The sequence below is a fragment of the Formica exsecta genome, unplaced genomic scaffold, assembly GCF_003651465.1.
Source record: "Formica exsecta isolate Colony F162 unplaced genomic scaffold, ASM365146v1 scaffold18, whole genome shotgun sequence".
NCBI lineage: Eukaryota > Metazoa > Arthropoda > Insecta > Hymenoptera > Formicidae > Formica > Formica exsecta.
The window spans coordinates 862,221-883,881 of NW_021849113.1; the positions used below are offsets into that span (position 1 = coordinate 862,221).

The window sequence follows — 21,661 nt, forward strand, 5'->3', positions numbered from 1 at the left end:
AATATACATATAAATAAATAAATAATACATACAATAAAAAAAAAATTTTTTTTAATAATAATAAATAAGTAAATACTTATGTAAACAAATATTTTGTGTAATTTTCATTCACCCAGCATAACTCCTTCTTGATGTTGGGATTTCCATTTCCATTAGTTTATATATATAAAACTTTAACTTCACTGATTTTGATCTATCATCTAATTCATATATTTATCTATACAGGCAATTGCACATCGCGATCATGCAGGGCTACGTGGAGGCTGCGCTGATTTTGATAAGTCTAGCGCCTCATCCACGCCTGTTGAACATCATAAACGACCACCTGCAATCGCCCTTGCATCTGGCGGTGTTGACGCAACAGCCACTGATTGTCAGGCGTCTAGTCCTGGCGGGCGCGGATCTATCCCTGAGGAATTTTCGCGGGAACACGGCTCTCCACCTGGCCTGCGCGAACGGAGATCTCGCTTGCGCCAAGGCTCTCACAGACTCATTGTATCCGATGGAGAGGAATAAGCTAATGCCCGGGCAAAAAATACCCGCCTTACCTCAGAACTTGGAGCAAATCAACTACAACGGTAAGCGCTCTCGATGAATATCGGCCGCAAAAGATAATAGTTGTTAATTTGTAACGGAGAAGAATACTAAGAACAAGCATTGTGTAGGAAAATTGGGAAAGATTAATCAGGGCGGAAGTGTGTGGAAATTAATCCACATTTGCGAAACGAAGAACATCGAGTTGGCAGCGGAATTTCTAAATGGAAAGCTCTCGTGCAGTGAACGATGATATGTGGGTGGAACCGTGTGTATTTTCCATAATTTCATTGAAAGTGTTTTTTGCGCTCACATTTGGAAGTTCCATCGTCTCAATAACGTCAGAGAATATTCCTTTCGAAACAGAAAGAAATGTTGATTCGATCGAAAGGTAATTTAAATTCTAAAAAACTGCATAGCCATTATATACCAGGCGACATTTATATACGTATATTCCAATGCTAAACCTTATTATTAATTCTAAATAGACCTTTTTCAACGTCGAGATGCGAACAGTTTATGTATAAATTAAAGACGATTAAAAATAGAAGCAAACTTTGCAAAATTAACTTTAGAAAGATAGAGATAGAAATCTCTAATTGAATTTTGCTTAATAGAAATATAAGTGAAATATCTCGAGAGAAAGATTAATTCAAAAGATTTTTTTTAAGTTTTAAAAATTTAAATATTACAAAAAATAATATGCAATACTTTTATAATTAATGCCTAATGCGGAAACGTGACGAGTTTCAAGAAATCCCCCAAAGCCTTATCATATTTATTTATGAAACTTTTAACTGAAGCCGCATTATTATTGTGGCTTATCTAAAATTGAATTTTCATTATAGTAGCACTAAGGAATTTCCCGAGTGAGTACAAGTATGCGCATATTTTTCGCATATATTTTATCGTAGATGACCGCGACTTATTACATATTTGACATATTACTATAAATCAGAAATCCGATAAATATGATCGAAGCAGATCGAATCAGCGAATTAATGAGCAAATAAATTCGTCTCCTTTATTTAAAATTTGACGCTGGAGCGCGGAGATGCATATAAATCTCTCTCTCATCATATGCACAACAAATATGCGGAAGCGTTAAGCATGATTTAACAGTATAAATTGAATGTTTCGCTCTTTTACAAGATTAATTTTTACCGACAGATCTTTCGATCACCGAACTAGCAATTAAAACTTCTACAATTATCATTATTCGATCGAGATTCTTGATTACAATATTTTTTACTCCTCCCGGGAAATTGTACGCCATAAACAGAAGCGTTTTTACCGATAAACGTTTCAGAGAAATTTAGTTTTCCTGTGAAAACAGCTCTTTGCGGTTGTAATAAGTTTAGTCACAAGACTTTCCCATTGTCGGATACTCTCTTCTTCCTCTTTTTCTTCCAATCCTAACACATATAAAAAGGAAGGCTTTTAAAAAAAAATATTAAAAAAATATTTATTATCAAAAAATGTGTGTGTGTGTGTGTGTGCGGCCACATCCTTATCTTTGATTTTATCACAAAATTAATTGGGAAATCGACTGAAGAAAATGTAACATCGCCAATGGCAATTTGGCCGCACTCTTTACAAAAAAGTTTTTTTTTTATATATATCTCATTAAAATAAATAAATCTTTTGAAGAAGAAACTTAAAGAAGGAGGAAGAAGCCCGAAGACATTGGATCTCCTTTCGTGTGTGCCGCTGTTCTCTTTGCAAACTAGAATCTTCAATGGAATTTAGAAAGAGAGAGAAAATTATTCTAATCGGCGGTCGTTCGTCGCGAAATGTTCATGGACTTTTTAAGTCTTGGAAATCCCGTATAGCGTCATCGGCATATATTCCGTTGCAAGCTCGGGCTACACGAGTAACGCACATATGCACGCACGCGCGTGCAAAACGCAATTTAACCGATCGTTCTGAATCGTGACTGATCGAATTCGAGGATAATTGTTAGCAATATTTATAAAATCTTGCAATTTATTTCATTTTCTCATTAATCCTCTATTCATTTTCTCAACAAAGCTTTTAATTTCGATATCATATAATTGTTTTTAAAATATGTGATAATTTCTGCGACGACACGCAATCTAAGCACATTAATCTAAATTACATAAAACTTGTTTTCATAGAAGCAAATTTATTGCGATTTAATTTTTTGAAATATGCAACGTTAATTCTCGTCAAGAGAAGAAACAATTTTATCCAGCTTTGATTTATATAAATCAATTTTTGCCAATAGAACTAAGCAAATAATTGTAATGTTGAAAATAAATGCGAAACTGGTCTATTTATTTCTCAATGTATATCCAAAACTTATAGGTGATGGATGAAAGTGCACGGGAATCTTTACGTGAAGAATAACTTCGGCGTAGCATTGAGCGAGGGAGAATGTTTCGCATGCACGATGGAATTTGGCAGCATTTCTTACGCTTGCGTTACATCATATGGCGCGTCGCGACGCCGCGAGGTCGAGGAGAGGACAGGGGGAGAGCAGATGCTTTTGATATTTAAAAATACCCGCAGGAACTATTTGCATGCTGCTCGATATTCTCGCCTCGCTTTAGCTCGGTCGGGAAACCCCACATCGGCGTCGACGTCAGTGGTTTCCGTCAGACTTTCACCCTTAATCAAATCGATCCTCCTTCGTGACTGACCCTAATCACACGAGCTTCGTGATTGTATTTCCAGCATGAATTTCTCAGGAATTTCGCAGAGTTTTTTAAGTAACTATAATAGTAGTATATCATGTAAACTCTTCGAAGCAGCGACCGATGATCTAAATTAACAATTTCGTTGACATTGACAACCGTAATTGGAAACAAGTAGATAATTAGAGCTATTAATTTTTTCAACGTCGCAGCAATTCGTAAGATATTCGTATTACGATAAAACAGAAGCGATAATATATCACGATCATGCCTATTTGAATATTCGTCATGATTCTGCCTCGATTCAATGGGGGTATTTATATCAGCGGAAGTGAGATGATATCGACGCACTCTAGGTACACATAACTGCAATATTAAATTCCGCCAATGCGACCAGTAACACGGCGGTTAATTTTAGAAGTTTCTTTGATTGGCGCGAGCCTAGTTTGGACCGCGCGACGCCAGCGAAATCTCGACAACAATGATTCATCGCGTCTTCCTTGTTCTATCTATATCTGACGACGAGGTATGCAACTCAGTCCATGGGGAAAATGACGGGAAAATCGGAAAATCAGATGCGAGTCGGCTGTTATTTAGTCATAAAATTAAGCGACATATCTATGTCATGAAACACATATACACAGGATATTTAGAGAGACTTATAAATATAGAGAAAATCTCTTGCTATTTTATGAATAATTTCCACTTAAGAAGTTTTCATATAATTATCTTTAAAAATTTACAAAGTACTTTTTGTGATAAAATTTCTTTAAAATTATTCCGGAAAAAAGTTGCTTTTTTATTAATAATGTACCATTGATCTCAGGTTTTCTCTTTGATTTCAGGCGAGATGTGCTTGCACGTGGCGGTTGCTAATGGACATGTGAATCTAGTGCGTCTTCTGCTGCGCCTCGGCGCCGATCTTGATGCGAAGGAGTGTCTAGCGGGAAGAACGGCACTTCATCTTGCAGTAGAACGTAAATGTTGGCCAATAATTAATTTCTTACTGAAAGAGTGCAAACCTTGTCTGAACACGAAGACGTATAGCGGTCTGACGGCATATCAATTGGCTCTGTATACCGATAGACTGCTCGCCAGGGAGCTGCTGCAACACGGCGCGAAGCCGGAACCGTTGCCGGATTCGGATTCCGAGAGCAGCGACGACGAGCTGAATTACATGTCTCCAATTCTTCAGATGAAAAACGTGCAGAGATTAAAGGTCTAGAGAGAGAAAAATATCCAAATAAATATCCATAACGTAGCTATCGATCAGATACTAGACAATTGCCGAGAGGAAGATGGAAAAAGTGCACGCTATGTATAATATATATATATGATAATATATAGCAAGTGTGTAATAACTAGCGCGAAAAATCTCCGAGAAATAGATTTTTTCGTCATCTGAAAAATCAAAATATTAAACTGTTCCATATACAGGGTGGGCCATTTTAATCAATCCACTGAAATATTTCAGAGCCCTTAAGTTTAAGACAAAAATATTCTTTATCAGGCAGATTGAGACGGATAATAAAGTTTGCCAGATCGAAAAAAGATGTCAAAATTGCATTTTTATTTATTCAATTGCTTGATATTATTATTTAATTGATTTTAAACATCGTTTTTCAAATCGATATCAGCGATAGCGATGTATGCGAGAAAAGCTGAAGGATGAACAACGAACGAACAATAAGTGAAAAAAAAAGATCTCAGAAAAAAACTGATACACGATTAACGAATATTTCATTACGAACGAAGCAACGATATACAGGCCATCTCCTATAGCAGTCTCTTTTTTTTATTATTAATTCTTTGCGGCAGGCGAATATACAACATCTCGTAATATACTAAGTGTTTCGAGAGAACGTTGTACAAGTAGCACAAAGGACAATCTATATTTTAATATAAGTATTGATCTTACAATATTAAAAAAATCTTTACGTGTCAGAGAAAAGAATGATAGATATGGAATGCGTGACGACGCGAGAATAGAATATCTATATTTAGTTAATGTGCATATTTTGCACATAGAAGAGTTCGACAAATCGTGAAAAAGAATCTTGTTATAAAGTATAGATCATAATAAAATGGGATACGAAGCAAATGCATTGTGTGTACAAAATACATTTTATAAATCGGGGAGAAATAATTAAATTCATGTTTTTACGCGCGCGATTTATAGTTGTACGATGCGTGCATCATTAATTTTAATTAGTTAATATATAAATAATATTATATACAATATATTTATATTAGCGAAGAAAGATCCAGAACGATGTTTATCAACGATGAACATTCATCGGATCGGTGTTCATTTAATAGTATAAGATCGCTTCCATCGACACGCATAAATTCATTGTAATCATTTTCTGTACATAGCTACCTTTTGATATAGAGTTGTACAAGCGTATCGCTATCATGAATTATTAATAACAACTACAACGATGACGATATCATTATTGTTACATTCATATGTAAAAGCCACATAATTATTTTTAATAAAAAAATATATCACAAAAAATTCAGCGCATTTTATATTTTTGCTTTTATTTTTCCTCGATCGCGTCTTATTTACGATGCAAAAAATTACACGAAATCGATATTGCTGAGAGATGGGTCAACATATTCCCACGAGGAAATCTGGAAATTCCCACATCGCAACAGGAGATATAGTTTTAAAGGAAAGGACGGATATAAGAAATATTGTTTGGAATATTTTTTTCTGCGTAATAAAGATATATTATATTTTATAAAATAAAGGATATATGAAAAAAATACGATATTCAATATATTCTTCATTTTAATTCTTCTCGTTTGAAAAATTTCTCCTCGTTATACAAAAAAGATATATATATGCTAGTATATAAATATGTTAGGATAATTATTGTATTTATTAATACAGAAAAATATAAAACGAAAAATATAAAACAACAGAGACGTGACGTATTTTTTAGAAATGTTAGACGCAAATGAAACGACGCGGTTAAATCAGAAATAGCGACGTAAAAATGTAGAGCAAGGACCTGTCGCGGAGTGTTATTTCGAGTTTCGTGTAATGGTCTAGGCATTCCAAGAAGCTCGCGCGAACTTATTCCTTTTTGAAGGAGTTTGGGCTACAGAAAGAGAGAAAGAGACAGAGAGAATTCCCGTGTAGGTTTCAAGGTATATTTGGATGTCGGAGAAATGCAATCTTTCGTCTGAGCCTTGCTTCAACACGCAAGCACGGAGTAATTATAGTCACGCTGTCGAGAAAGAAAGTTGTCATATATATCTTGAAAAATTCTAATGTATTATAGATCGACCTACTCAAGAATTTGAAAGCGAATTGTTCATACATTGTCGCGGTAAAGTGCGAGAAATACAACATGCGTCTATTTTTTTAAACAATTCGTGTCATTTTTTTAGCAAATATGTCCAACATTATTTTTCTATGTTTCACGCCCGCGCGTTTTATGTATCCGATCGCCAATTAACTTTCATAGATTGTATTTTGCTTCATTTATAAAAATAATAATTATTATAAAATAATATATAGCAAGTGTGTAATAACTAGCGCGAAAAATCTCCGAGAAATAGATTTTTTCGTCATCTGAAAAATCAAAATATTAAACTGTTCCATATACAGGGTGGGCCATTTTAATCAATCCACTGAAATATTTCAGAGCCCTTAAGTTTAAGACAAAAATATTTTAGACAAAAGTTGTTTGGTGTTGAGGGGATCATCTGATGGTGATCTTTATTTGATCTTGGATCAAAATCCAAAGGGTTATTTCAAGGTAAAATTTATTTTTTTATCGAGTTATTTAAATAACTCGAAAAATACTTAATGAAAAAATACTTTATTATAGTGTTTTGAAAAGGTCTCAAGAAGAGTTATAAGAATATATAATAAAAAATAAGGGATTTCTTTAAAAGAATAAAGCTTCGCTCCATTCGGAGATTTGCGTTTTGAGTGTATGATTGACGCTAACATTAAACTCCGAACATGAGGTCACTTGATTTTTTTTATTTGTAACTTACTGACGGCGTTTGACCTTCTCTTATTTATATCTGTACTGAAGATGGACCGAAACGTTTATTAAATTTATTAATTTATCAAATTTTAATCATTAGATTCATTTTGCGTCCTTAATCTTACGCACGGCTCCTATTAGCCCGTCATATATTATTGTTATTTAACATTGTGAGTCTTTATGATTTTATTATATTACCATAAATCTATCATTCTGCAATTATTTGAAACATTCCTATATTATAATATCAATACTAGACAATATTTAGATTTTGCATAGAATTTATACTGCTGTTGTCACTCGGACGTGGTCCAACCCCTGAAATCCGGTTGCCGAGCATATATCATTGCCCCTGGCGACACTCCACCCTTTTTCCTGAATTCCCATCGTTATTGAGCACCTAAGCATGCTCTTGATCGACAATTTTCCATCATTACCCTATATAATTTCATCGTTGTTGAGCATCTAATAAGCATGCCCTTGATCAACGCTTTTCCTATACTCTAAACCTTCCCTTTTAATTAGAATTTAGGATCGTATGAGAACAATAAGATCTAGTATTGATCGATGTTAATTAAAACCATTCAATCTCATTGATATTTTTCTTAACTCTTCCTTTATTATAATATTCCTCCCTAAATTTTATTTCTCTAACTCTCATTATACCACATTTAACATAATATATTAAGTTTAATTATTAATCTAAGATTCTTTTCAAATTGTTAGTAAATCCCTTTGCAGATGGTTAACCCGCGATACAAGTATGTTCGCCGGAAAAGACAGAATCATAGAGCTGGTGCAAAGACACGCGCCTTTCGTATTACTTCCCGTTTCAGCTTAAAAATTGTTTAATGAATCCAAACCTCATCACGTAATATCTTGTGAAAAGGCCTCTTTATCTCCCTACAAATCGCTTAAAATACTCTCATATATGCCAAAACGGCATTCACGCGAAGAATCTCAATGTAAAACACTAACAGAAACTTTTAATAAATGATTCATCAATTATTAACGCTCGTTGCATATAAGTGATCCCACTGGCCTATTTGCTTATACGCCAGAATTCATATTATTAAGAGAATTATATCAAAATATAATTCATTATAAGAAAAGTTGTCACAACTATAATCAAATAACTCATCCTTTATCCTCCGATTTAATTTCACAATTAAAACATCCCACACAGCATGCATATCCAGAAGACGTCCAGAAGATATCTCGAAGACATCTTTAGGCAATAGAATATCTTCGGGATGTCCTCTGAACGTCTTCTGGATAAAGTGTGCTGTGTGGGATCAACTGCCTGAAGAACATCTGAGTTTATAGATGAGTATGCTAGATATTTAGATTTTTAGTTAATCAGTATAAAATCATAACAAGATATTTAATTAACCATTCCTAAAATAATGAATCTATCAAATGAAACCTTTATATACTGATATAAGGAAGTCCAAAAGCTATTATAAATCTCGAGCGCAACCAAATCTTAATATTAATCATTAGACTTATTTCTGATTATTTAAACGGGTATTTAGATGTAAATTCATCGCGTTTTTAGAAAATATAGAAAACCCTTGAATTACACATACGTATTTTTGTACTTGCATATATTCTTAGTCATAAAATATCTATTAAAATCCTCTAGTAAGTAACTATAGTTCTGTACCTTACGTCATTCCCTAAGTACCGGTCTACAATAGGTGATTTAAGTCCTAAGCCTTAAGAAATTGACCAATCATAATCAAGTATGAAGAGAATACTCGACTGTGATTAGTCAATTTCTTAAGGCTTAGGGCTTAAATCACCTATTGTGGACCGGCACTAAAGCCCGTATCAGATTACGCATTGAAGATTCAAGATTGAAATTTGACCAATCAGAATAAAGAAATTTTAATCCCTTTTGTTCTGATTAGTCAAATTCCAATCTTTAATTTTCAATCTTCAATTTTCAATGCGTAGTCTGATACAGGCTTTAGATCCATTAGTCTGAGAATCTATTACGATTCTTGAAACAAGATAAAAATTACAAAAGTGAGCAAATTTACTAGATTTCGACAAATGAAATCGTAGATACTCTAGTGAATTTACTCACTTTTGTAATTTTCATATCGTTTGAAGATACACAATCAACCCCCAGGTCCTAGCTCTCGGCGTCCCCGGGGTACAGCCGGTAGAAGCAAGTTACCCTATAAAAATAGAGAGCTATCCTTTTCTCACTAACCTAGATATAGTAAGAGAAAGAGCGTCCTCCGCCCATCACCCGCTCACCCGACTATCACCCATCGGGTGAAGAATCGGAACACAGCCTAAGATGTAACAACGACTGATTTTAACCATTGAACTCTATACATACTGGAATGAGCGATCCCATTGTTTGGCTGTTGCCATTATTTCGCCGAGCGAGAAGTGCGTTTGGATAATGGCATCTCTTTCTAATATTACTTGATTGGTCCATGGCATGTCACGTGATATGCCATTCTAGGATTCCTTTGTAGGATCCACTAGAAAGAGATGCCAAAATCCAAACGCACCTCTCTCTTGGCGAAATAGTGGCGACCATGGACGTAAGAAATATCTGGACAGAGCGTATTGCCGCTGGGTTGATGACAAAGGGGAAAAGGGATTGAAAGTTCTAATGTAACGGATATGAACAATCAAGATGGCCACACCGAGATTTCCTCTCACTCCTCAGTCTCTATATCCCGCGCCCGAAAATACCTTGTGCTCCATAATAATGGCAAAATAAATTTTGCCATTGATTTCAATGCTAATATTTTTCACGTTTCCGCCCTAGGGAAAAAGTTACATGATCGGTACCCAGATATTTCTTACGTCCATGGTATTAACCAATCAAAATAAAGAAGTCTTTACTCTTTTTGTCCTGATTGGTCAATCAAACATTTCGAAACATTTGTAGCGTTTTCCCGATTGCAGCCACAGAGATAGATACAAATCACGCAATTGGCTATCGAATAAGTGCCGGTCTACAATAAATGATTTAAGCCCTAAGCCTTAAGAAATTGACATGACGTATAATTACGTCATAATTAATTACGTCATAATTAATTACTAATTAATAATTTCTTACCGGAAACATAATATTAGGTTTGTTCGCGTTGCTTGAAATTCCCAAAAATTTTTGCACTTAAAACGAGATAAATATATATTCGAATGTTGAAGAGAGTGAAAGCGAAGATGCTGAATGCAAAAAGTTCAAGCAACGCAAACAAACCTATTGTGTCTCTCTGTATATGTCCTTGCTGAAAAACACCCCTTATCTCTAAGTTTTAAACGAACTGGCCAAATCTCAACTCTTACAGCTTATAATTTAAAACTTTCGACTGATATAATTCTAAAGGCTTTTTACACCTATTGTAGACCCGACCTTATCGTATGTCATTTGTCACGTTATATTTGATATTTAATTAATGTGTACCGGACTGGAAATTGACGAATCAAATTTAAGTCCTGTTAAATAATGCTCGTAACTCGTAGCCCGTAGCCCATAGCCCCAATTTTCACTTTTAAAAACCTGTCCAGTTTCATTTAGTTTCAATCGTGGCAGAGGAGCAGAACGACAGAACCGAACTGCGGAAGAGGAACGGAAAAACGGGGAATTCCACATAGAGTAGAGAATAATTTCACATAACGAGAGTATTTGCTTGTCATTCGTGTGTCCAAAGTCAAACAACATTTTGCGCTCGTATTTTTAATTCGAAATCAAGTTAAATCACGATGGTGGAAGAAATTCGTGTCATGGTACAGTATTATATACGCTGGCATTCTTAGTAAGGTGCTAGCAAGATTATTTTCGGTATACGTTACATATCACGTTATATCATGTTATGTTTTTATGATGCGTTCTTGACAACAAACTGGCTAATTGCGCACAAATAATTAAATCATTTAATTTAATGTACGCAATAAATATTTTTTGAATATTTCATTATATATATGTATATATAATTATGTATATACGTATATTATGTATATATATATAATACATACACACACACATATATATAATTATATATAGATAAAAAAGTTAATGTATTGTTAAACAAATAATTGTATGTACTGCAAAATATTTAATTTCTTCATAATTCTGATTATATTTTAGTGGTGCGATGCATTAGAGGAATTGCTGCAATGTCCTGTATGCTTAGATACAGCGCAAGGTGTAAAAGTTCAATGTACAAATGGACACCATATATGTAATCAGTGCAGAATACAACTGCAAATATGTCCTATATGCAAATGCTCCTTTATCGTTACAAGAAATTTGGTAGCGGAACAACTGTCAGCTAAATTGCAGGAGATTAAGGTATAGTCCTTATTATTCTCATAATTAACATAGTGATACTAATAATAAAGTGTGAGAATAATATGAGAATAATATGTTCTTACAAGACAGATACATACATTTTGATCAAATGAAAAATAACTGATTAAATGATAAAATTTTAAATAGACTATTAATACCATTTCCAGTTATCATTATTACATCCGTATCACGCACTCAATAGAAGAATCTTGCATAATAAAGTATGTGTGGCTACTCAAACCGAGGCTGCTTGCATACCTTCCACATCCTCTGCTTGTCAAACTGAATCTGTAAATCCATCTAGATCTCTTATTTTGAAAAATGAACAACAGCTACAACAACAAAGACCAATGATAAATTTAGCACCTAGAGTAGGAAAAGGAGTATTTCCATGTCGAATCGGTTCCTGCACAGTGGAATTACCACATGGAAGAATTATCGGTCATATAAGATATCACCATAAAGATGTATTTTATGAGGTATTGCTCAGCAGATTTTATGAAAATTGTACCAGTCAATGAGATTGGAGCATCGCAATATTATTATAAGTTTCTGAAATTTAATTGATCTCAAATTGATTTGAAATGATTATATTCTCTTGTTTGAATTTGCATGTGATTAAATATAATTACAGTTCAGCACAAAAGGTACTGTATTTAAGAAAAAATGGGACTTAGAATACATCATAAATCGGGATTATGATTACGCTTTCCACATCAAAGAAATGGGACTTTTCTTTCTAAAAGTTGCTGTAAATCATAAAGGTGGTCTAATAGCTTACATACAAATTGTCAATTGTATGACTGTGAGCAAACAGTTTGTTTATACATTTGAGGCAACTGGATCATATAATGCCTCTTATACTGGTCCGGTAAGACTATATTCACATACTTATTTATACGATATAATTTTCAAATAGGGGGAAAATGCTCATTTTCTATTTTTTCAGATAAAATCATATGTAATTATTTTTTTTTTTCATAAGTAATTATGAACTTTTTGCAGGATTGTTTTTAGCATTGTGTCTCTCTTTCTTTTTCTCTCTAAAAAATATATGATGTATTAAACTATTAAAAATATTAATATTCTTTCCAATAGGTAAAATCGTGTAGAGTAAGGACGGAGTCTGTTTCCGATTGTTTGCATATACACGAGAATGATATGCGCCAGAACATAATAGACGATCAAAACGTTTTTCATTGCAACCTTACGATAAAGCGTAGAATCGATTATTCTCGCGAACTTTCTCACGATAGACCAATCGCTGCCAAAGACGACATAGTGGAATTATTTGATGACATTTAATTGAAGAGGCAATAATTCGTGATATTACATTTAAAAAATATATATATGCTAAACACTATGAATTTCACGAATATAAAGAGGTAAAAACTAAATTTAACTTTATTGTTTCTACTAAACATAATATTCTTATATAAATAATGAAGAACTTCATTTAATTATGTAATATAAAATTTTTTATCGTTTATAGTACGTTAACAGCTTGTAATATTTTATTTTATGACTCAATGTAATTTTCATTGAAATAAGTATGTAGCTTTAGATTATATTTTGGTCCTATATAGTGATACTGTCTAATTAATAGAATAGAAAAGCATTTGAGAAAAAATAAGATTCTATCACAGATTGCAGAAACAGATGCAAATAATGTGCAAATAATATAACAATTTTTCATCAAATGTTTCCAATTTAACTTCATTACAAAATCACAATTAGACAGTTGTCTTGAAAAAATAGGAAAAAGAACAAAAAATAATCTTATTTTGTTTATTTGCTACATCTCTTATATTCTCTTAGTAAAATAGAACGATATCAGAATTGATCTAAAATGAGAATTTTAAAAACTTGTTGTGACAAAACGAAGGAACACTTCGCAATGTGTACGTATTATGTGCTTATGTTATATATACGTGATATTACTTACATATATAATATTACAGAAAGAAAACTTGTTAATGAAATATTTTTATATAATGTGAAATAAAGCTGTTACATTGAAAACGAAGTGTTCAACCAACATTATTATCGTTTGTCCATCTAATTTTTAAATATAGGATTTGTTTCAGCATTCAAGTTGCTGCAAAATTACAAGAACAAAACAACATGCATCGCTGATATAATGTAGGTGATTTTGATAAATCATTCATGTTTATTGCGAATTTTCTAAATACATCAGCAAAACACAAAATTCACGCGCCTCTCGCTTGTAATTAACATCTACGTTTTCATTTATTTCCTGCGTTCTAATTTAATGTATGTTAAGAGCTACTGCATTTTGCACCTCTAATAATTTTTTTCCCCTTGTTGCTTGCCTATTTTATTCCCATAGAAATTAATAAATTGAGGTTAAATCGCCGTCTCTCGTTGCTCATATCTCGTCTCGCTTTTCTTAATTTGCAAGAAATCCGAAAACCACGTAATGTGTCTGCAGATTTCTCACATGCAATTACAAAATAAATGAAGATTATATTACCTCTGCGCATATCATAATGCCACGAGGATAACAGGCTGCATCTTATAGTCGAGCTCAGTATCCGCTCTTTCTACATACTTTTGAGAATTTTGCGCATTTCTCTCATCGAATAATTAAGTGATTTTTCGCCGCCGCGCATACACTTGTGTGATTACTTAAATCGGCATACGCTGAATGCGATATTACACTGCTTGGCCTTCTTTAATGGACTCCGGCGCGTCTCTTCAAGTGGTCCCGCCCTCGCGTAGCGACTTTTGTTGCTCGAGAAGCCGCTCTAACGGGGAAGGACCCGGTCCAGACCATAGAGACTGCTGATGGAGTCGTGCCTTCATCTGGTCTTGACCAGTTGAATTCGTATTGATCGGCGTATTAACGGTGCTCCATGTATTACTGCTGAACAAGGAATAAGTATTGCCGGTACTCACGGGTTGAGAAGGTTTCTGCTCGAGCTAGAAAAGATGTTATAATGATGTATTCTTATTTAATTACCTCATATAAAAAGTATAAGATCTATAAATTTCAAAGTACAAATTGCAGTATAATATAAAACAAATCGCTGTGAATAACCTTGGTATTAAACAAATGTTTTTTTTTTTTTTTTTAATGTTAAATAAACTACACGATTTCGAAAAATGTCAAGGTAAACCTTTATTAATGATAAAAATGACATGTGTGTCACACTTGAAAATATAAAATTAAAAACTGTCTTGATTTGAATTATATATTGAAAAAATAAATAAAAGAAATTATACAAATGAAAGAAGAAATGAAAAACATGTATATTACAGAATTTTTTCTTAGAGCATCAGAGAGAGAAGAATATAAAAAATTTAAAGTTTAATATTTCGCGCATTTGTACATTACAATAGATATTTTAGAAAATTTTCTCAGATTTCGGTTTGTTAGATTATATACATATGTATAATAACTGTCATTTTTTCAAATTCTCTTAATGTATCGCAAATTATTGCAAATAAAAATTTTATAATCGAAAAACTAATTTAATAAATTTCAGACATACATTTATAAAACATTTCTCTTACTTTATTCTCTGGATATATTGTGGATAAATTTCGTCATGTATTTTATGGACATTATGTATGACTAATGTGTTTTTTGATAAAATGACAGTACTTACTTCAAACAATCTGGAATCCTCGAAATTATTTCCTGTCATAAGATGTCTGCCGTGTTGTCCGTTTTGCTGTTGCTGCTGATAATTTTTACCAGGCGTCAGCGGCACCCTACTTGCCATATTTCCGAGGACAGACGAATCACTCCAGTTTGAGAATGCATTATCGTTAACAGTGGAATCCTTCATATGCATCTGAGCCGCGGTATTACCAGACGAACCCCACCAAGCGATCGGCGGTTGGGGCGGTCGGCTGTCCCTCCACAAGTTAAAGTGCTCTGTCGGCTCGTAATTGCAGAACATGTTATAATTATTCGTCACTGGCTGTTGCTGTGGTTGTTGAGTCTTGTTAACTATCTTAGTCTGATTCGGGAATTGAAAATCCATCGCGTCGGAATTATTTTTATAAAACGACGGCGATGGCTGACTTTGCGGCAATGAGCCCTGACCGACGAAAGTTTGATTTCGATTAAAGTGGTTCTGATTGAAATTAAGTTGAAAGTTAGATCCGCTCGTTGGACTCTGCGAATTGACCAGCGTTGTTAAATTGGGTTGTTGGGGTTCCTTCTCGTATATGGACAATGTCGACATCATCGTCGATACATTTGCCATACTTGAACTACCATTCATATTCAATTGATTATGCATGCTATTCGATCTAGAATTGCTCTGCATCATATTCTGTTGTTGCTGTTGCAATCCAATGGCGTGATTCTGTTGCTCCACGTTTATGCTTGCTTGTAGCCCCATATTACTCGCTGGCAGATTCATATTTTGCGGCAACATGCTTGGCTGAGCGGGCGAACCTAATCGCAAGTTTTGCTGTAACATCTGCGCAGGACTATGGGACACGTTCTGTGGCATCCTCTGATGTAATGGTCTGCTCTGATTGATCGAATGATGTATTCCGTTGATGCCCTGCGGTATTGTGGAAATAGGTTGTCCATTGTTACTAAGTTGTCCCTGTATCTGATAATGTGGCGCGTTCGGCGTCAACGGTGGTCGATTCGTCATAAAGTTGTTGGCAAATTGCGGATTCTGTGCGTTAAACGATTGAGTCGGATAGCAAACCGGTCCCAACGTCGGGGTCTGTTGACTCGCCGCCATGCCACTGGTGTGTAATTGCGGGAGCATTTGCTGAGCAACTTGTTGAGTTTGTTGCTCTTTGACTACTACCAATTGAGCGGGCATGGGAATGTTAGGCGGCAATTTCACAGGTCTCTGCTGACCCTGAACCAATGCGGACTGGCTCTGCGAACCGGCGGATGGAGCGAGCGGCATTGCTGATAGTCGATTTGAAGCGCTAACGAGAGTGTTTGCATTGGAAGTTTCGTTAGCTTTAGGCATCTCTAAAATCGGTGCCGGTTTATTCGCTATGGAAGTATTGATCGGAGCAATCGCTGCTTTCACCTTCTTATCATTCTCTTCTTCGACGATCACAGGTGATATATTCTTGAACGTCACCTGTTTTTGCTCAGACTCCGCGCGCCGCATAATTGCCTGCATTGCTATATTTTGCCGCGGTTTCCTTGCGCACGGAAGAGAACACGCCTCGCCGCCGCTCGTTTCTATGACGCTTGTTACCGAGTCTCGGTTCCGTTCTAAGGAACCTTGGGGCTTAAGGATGCCTTGAAAAATCTTCTTATCTGCCGAAATCTCGACGTCAGTTTCCACAGAACTTTTGCTACTAGCTGCTTCAGACAGTACCGGGCTCATCGAAGTGTTCAATTGTTTCGATTCCTTATTCAGGCTAAGTTCTTCGAGTTCCTTCATCAATTCATTGCTGGGTCCAGCGCCATTGCTTGTGGATGTGAATTTGCTATCGCCTGTTTTCTCCTCTATCGTAATCGAGATTGGCGCAGATCCATTGATTCGATTTTGAGTGAGACAACGGCCCAAATGCAGAATGCGTACGGCCCGCAATTTGTTTAACATCGCGATGTCGCCTTCTAGCGCAGTATTCGTGAATCTGAGACTTTCGAAACTCTTTTCCAATGGTAAGAAACCCTGAAGGTCGCGATCTTCTGGCAGTGGCACTACAGCATCTGTTTAATTATATTTTATTAAACTTTTATCTTACTTTTTTATCTTAGAAAGAAAGAAGAGAAAAAGAAGGAAAAAAGAAGAAAAGAATAAGAAAATAATTTTTTGCGATATTAATATATATTTTTTATATATTTAAAAACAAGCCATATTCTTATCAAAGAGCAAATTTATATAAATATAAAAAAATTATTACAATATTATTTCCTACTATAAACTTTATTTTCAATCAATTATATTAAAAATATAACAAATGAAAATAATTTTGCAAAGACTAACTGATAATCTTAAATGCGATGCAACTACTTACACTCGTCATGCTTAAAATCCACCACACAATTTTGCAGAGCATTCAAAAGCACACAGAGGCTGGGCCATATCTGTAATCTTGATGTAAAAGCAACTTCCTCCAAAACCGTGGGTTTTATGTTGATCCAATCAAGGCACAGTTTTACTGTAGGTTCGTTCCAATTTGCAATCATCATAAAAGAAAACTGCAATATACACACGATATACTTACTAGAAGGCAACGCGAAGTACTCGATGATAGAGCTTTTTATCGTATAAACGGGTAACAACAAAGCAGACAGAGTGCCCGCAATTAGGTCCAATATACAGTCACGGGCCAGTTTTTCATCGTTGGTCAATTGCTCGTTTCTGAACGATTCTGTGCTATCAGTGCCAACTCCGGTCGCATGTTGCAGAGCATATAGATTGATTACCAACATCTGTATCAGCATCCATGGACTGAAACTCTCGGTGGCAACCAACGCGGTTAACGTTTCTGTCAACTGTTTACTGTACGAGCACGCAAGCTTCAAATCGCCAAAATTGTGAATTATTCCGTGAAGTTTCAGAAAGACAGCGATATACTCCTGCGAGTTCAATTTGGTCTTGCCGTCGATATTGAAAGATTTGTCGTTCAAGGCGGAGGACAGAGTCGTGGCGAGATTTGCCATGGCGACGGGAAATGGATGCTTGACAGCTACCGAACGTGCATAATGAAACACCGTTCCTAATTTGTCACCACGGGATGCTTCCAAGAGCGCCAATTGATTATAAGGCTGCCCACTGGATGGTGATAACGAAACGGCATGTCTATAAAACATCTCAGCTTGCTTGCTTTCATTTCTATATCGTGCAATATCACCCAGATGTACAAGGCAATATTGGCAAGCATAAAAACAAGATGACTTGTGAGGCGGGGATAATTTTTCAACAGCCTTCCATGGGGATGTGCACCCATATACATAACCTTTCCTGTAAGAATTGATTCAAGTGTATTTTCGATAATAATTACATAAAATTATGCACACAAAATGCATAATTATACTTCTATCAAAAACATACCTTCTAAATGGTAGATCCAAATCAAATACAGTGCAAATTTCTTGCAGCAAGGTCAAATAAAACCCGCTAGCCGCCTCTAAGCACCAGCTGAGCAACGCTTGCGATTCACCACGCTTGGGATTCTTCCTGTCCTTGGCCTGTGACTGCAGAGTCGCTATATAGTTCTTAAATCCAAGATTCCACAGCTCTTGCTCTACTTTCCTATCCAGGGCGTATTCCAAATCCAGTATGAGGACCTGTTGGTATATTTTTTGCAACTGCTGCTGACATACCCAGGCGTCATTATCATTCAACAAATCCTTGCAGCGTTGGACCTTATCTTTCAATGGTTCCGCTTTCCTGTCAAACACATGTTTCGCATGTTGATAGAACGCAAACTGGAAAAATGTCTTGTATCCGAAGTTATAATCGAATACTCACTTCAGAGCCTGAACAGCTGCCTTTAGGCCCATATTCTGTCTTCCCAGAACGATCAAATGCGACGTCCTTCACCTACAGTTTTATTCACAATTGTTAATATCCTTATCCTACTAAAAAAGAAAGCATAATTTTACTTCGCCAGGAGAGATCAATTTTTTAATAATCAAGAACTTTAATTCCTCTCTTATAACCTCTAATCAGAGATTAGTTCGACTTTTTCGACTACGATCGTCATCGCGGGACAATGTTTAGGAAAAAGATAAAGCAACAGTGCGACAAACATACGTTTCATCATCATCGATTTCTCAAGCGGCAACAACACAACTCAATCAAAACAGATCACGACTCGCGTTCAGCGGAAAGTTGATTAAGTGGACGCCATTTTTTTTTTTCAGCGTACTAAAAGTACAAATAAGCGCGACTCGTGCAAAGTACGAAAACCCACCCTCACCCAATCCTAACCTAACCTAACCCGGCGATTTAATCCGCGCGACACCTTGCTAATTGCGTGTGACTTCTGCTAGATGCAATAATCTTTCGCGAAAGAATCGACAACTCATATCAACTGTCATGTAGCTTGTCATGAAATCGCCATTAAGGTTATACGTGCTGTAATATGTACGTTTTTTTTTTCTTTTCTTATACCGTAGATACGTGTATGTAAATGTATGTGTTTTGCGAGAGAGATGAAGGAGGGGGTGGAAATTATTGCGTGGCGGCAAAACTCGAGGAAATGATATCGCGATCTGAAAATTCGCCGATTGAATAACTTACACGCATTTCTGGACAGCTGTCAGCCTATTAACGCCTCCAACCGTTGACAGATGGAAGCTCATCTCGATACATTCGGAGAAAAATCTGCGTCGCGCTCGTCGCGGACTATTTTCCGAAATTATTTTCGATTATATATATAATGAAAGAAAAAAAACCGGAAAGATAAAAGCTCTTTTTTTACGAACGAGACTGTTTTAAATGCCAGTGATTCATTTCTAACATAAATATTTGTAATATACAATGCACATTATTTATTTCACGCGCACATGAGGTTATAGATTAATTTTTGAAAATGTTGAATATTTCTACGAGACTGCGTTTAGGCGAATATTTGAAGCACCTTCAGTATCTGTGGCAACGGCATAAAAAAGTAAATACGTAATTATTTTGTTAAGATTCTATGTACAAAGTGTCTAAAAATCTTATACAGTCGTGAAACTTTATACTTTTAATCTATTCTTGGAAAAGCATTCTTAATAAACAATGTATCTTACAGAGGATACCAATGCACGAGAGCATCGCGGAAAGTTCAGATAATGGTAAACCGATTGTTTTGGCAGCTCCAAAAACTAGACAGGCAGAGGTTTATAGAGAATTAGCAGAACAAGTCATTACGTTTTTGAATAAGCAAGAAATACATGAGGAATGAATTTGTATTCAAGAGTAATATCTGTATATTTCCTATCCCTCTATAAATGTAAATAATAAAAAGCTATCTGTCTATAATAAGGATTTTCTGTCTATAACAAGGATTTTCCAGAAATCTGATAATGTAAAGAAATTGTGTGAAATTATTATCATAAATTATTACTTTTTCTATTCTCTAAGACAAATATGTGATATAATATTCACTTAAAAAAAATGACTTGTATTTTTTAAAATATATTTCAGAATTGTTAATTTTTTGGATTAATAAAAACAATTTTTTAAGCGTTTCAGTTCGAATCCGGATTTAAAAGCGATTTTCAAATTTGCATAAAGTACAGAAAAAATATAAAATGATCAAGTGTAATATAATGACCTACATAAAGCTAGCCGGCAGAAATTATTAAATATGATATCTTTAATTTTTTTGAATGTATTTCGTTTGTAAATCGTTTGTGATTGATTATGAGTCTGTTTTTAACGTTTGTGACAAATTAGGTTTTTTTGTAATTAACAATTTTAGTTTAGTCATGACACGTCCCAGACAGCACAAAACGTCTTCAGGATCATCCTGAATATGTCCAGGATGGTTCAGGATATTTGTAGGATGTTTTAAGATATTATTATAAATATATTTTATGAAAATTTAATATGCATACATGATTACTTTCGGTTATGTAGGCTATTTAATATAATTTAGAAATTTTACAGCCGATACTTTTTAGTAATAAACAGATTTTATGATAACTGAACTGTAATCGACAGGAAATCGTTTGCGATTTACAAATATACCAATGTTACGTTTGTAAATTGATAATTTTTTTAATTACGTGCATAATAAGTTTATTTTATAATTGTAATGCGCATGCGCAGAGTATACTCAGCTTTGAGACGCGGGACGATTTCCTCCACGCATAAAGGCTGCGTTTGGAAACATCACCCGTGTGCACACGAGTATCGTTCTATCTTTGTTATGTACCAAAAGTTAGAGTCCTAGATTATCAGAGAGGCGCCAACTTCTACCCCCACTATGCTCACCGCCGCCATCTTAAGACACAAACGTCAGTAGTGCTTATACAGGGTGTCCCAGATCATTTGGGACAATACTCGTGTGCAGATAGAGCGGACCAAACTGAGTCGACAAGTCCTCTATCATTTTTTTTATAACGCTTAATAAAGGAGTTATTATTGAGTTAAGTCTGGTCATACTTCACGGCGCGCGGCTCACCGACCTGCGCCCGGCTAAAGGTTGGCGCTGATTGACCAGACTTAACTCAA

The 21,661-nt window shown here is 35.2% G+C and overlaps 3 protein-coding genes across 7 annotated transcripts in view; 2 read left to right on the forward strand and 1 right to left on the reverse strand.

The window, feature by feature from the left end:
* LOC115233627 (NF-kappa-B inhibitor cactus-like) overlaps positions 1 to 4,528 on the forward strand; it is a 7,227-nt gene extending 2,699 nt beyond the window's left edge. The window contains exons 2-4 of one of the 2 annotated variants that reach the window (XM_029804164.1): positions 226 to 578; positions 4,037 to 4,168; positions 4,278 to 4,528. In XM_029804164.1, the coding sequence (XP_029660024.1) occupies positions 226 to 578; positions 4,037 to 4,168; positions 4,278 to 4,363 (571 nt within the window). In that variant the 3' untranslated portion in view covers positions 4,364 to 4,528. Of the gene's footprint in view, positions 1 to 225; positions 579 to 4,036 lie in introns of both variants that reach the window. The other variant, XM_029804163.1, reaches the window with a different exon arrangement.
* Positions 4,529 to 10,608: 6,080 nt separating this feature from the next.
* On the forward strand, positions 10,609 to 13,547 carry LOC115233617. The gene is made up of 5 exons (XM_029804135.1): positions 10,609 to 10,960; positions 11,322 to 11,525; positions 11,693 to 12,004; positions 12,160 to 12,396; positions 12,624 to 13,547. Exons 1-5 carry the CDS (start codon positions 10,937 to 10,939, stop codon positions 12,828 to 12,830), a joined length of 984 nt encoding a protein of 327 aa, XP_029659995.1. The 5' UTR covers positions 10,609 to 10,936; the 3' UTR covers positions 12,831 to 13,547.
* On the reverse strand, positions 13,300 to 20,137 carry LOC115233616 (protein SMG7-like). 4 transcript variants are annotated; one of them, XM_029804134.1, is made up of 7 exons: positions 19,739 to 20,137; positions 18,965 to 19,036; positions 18,545 to 18,883; positions 17,715 to 18,454; positions 17,505 to 17,648; positions 15,158 to 17,196; positions 13,300 to 14,468 (listed from the first exon to the last, which is right to left on the reverse strand). In XM_029804134.1, the coding sequence occupies exons 2-7, from the start codon at positions 18,994 to 18,996 to the stop codon at positions 14,244 to 14,246; spliced, it is 3,519 nt and encodes a 1,172-aa protein (XP_029659994.1). In that variant the 5' UTR covers positions 18,997 to 19,036; positions 19,739 to 20,137; the 3' UTR covers positions 13,300 to 14,243. The 4 variants fall into 4 exon arrangements, with proteins under 4 accessions (XP_029659994.1, XP_029659991.1, XP_029659992.1 ...); XM_029804131.1 differs by having other exon boundaries at positions 19,250 to 20,137; XM_029804132.1 differs by having other exon boundaries at positions 18,965 to 19,071; positions 19,250 to 20,137.
* Positions 20,138 to 21,661: the final 1,524 nt, after the last annotated feature.

Bases quoted from the DNA above. Each gene is read 5' to 3' on its own strand.
- LOC115233617 (XM_029804135.1), top strand. From the start codon at position 10,937: ATGGTGGAAGAAATTCGTGTCATG. The intron at 11,526-11,692 runs GTATAGTCCTTA...TACCATTTCCAG, and splicing joins CTAAATTGCAGGAGATTAAG to TTATCATTATTACATCCGTA. The intron at 12,397-12,623 runs GTAAGACTATAT...TCTTTCCAATAG, and splicing joins ATGCCTCTTATACTGGTCCG to GTAAAATCGTGTAGAGTAAG.
- LOC115233616 (XM_029804134.1), bottom strand. From the start codon at position 18,996: ATGGGCCTAAAGGCAGCTGTTCAGGCTCTGAA. The intron at 18,884-18,964 runs GTGAGTATTCGA...TGTGTTTGACAG, and splicing joins GCAGCTGTTCAGGCTCTGAA to GAAAGCGGAACCATTGAAAG. The intron at 14,469-15,157 runs GTAAGTACTGTC...CATCTTTTCTAG, and splicing joins AGGATTCCAGATTGTTTGAA to CTCGAGCAGAAACCTTCTCA.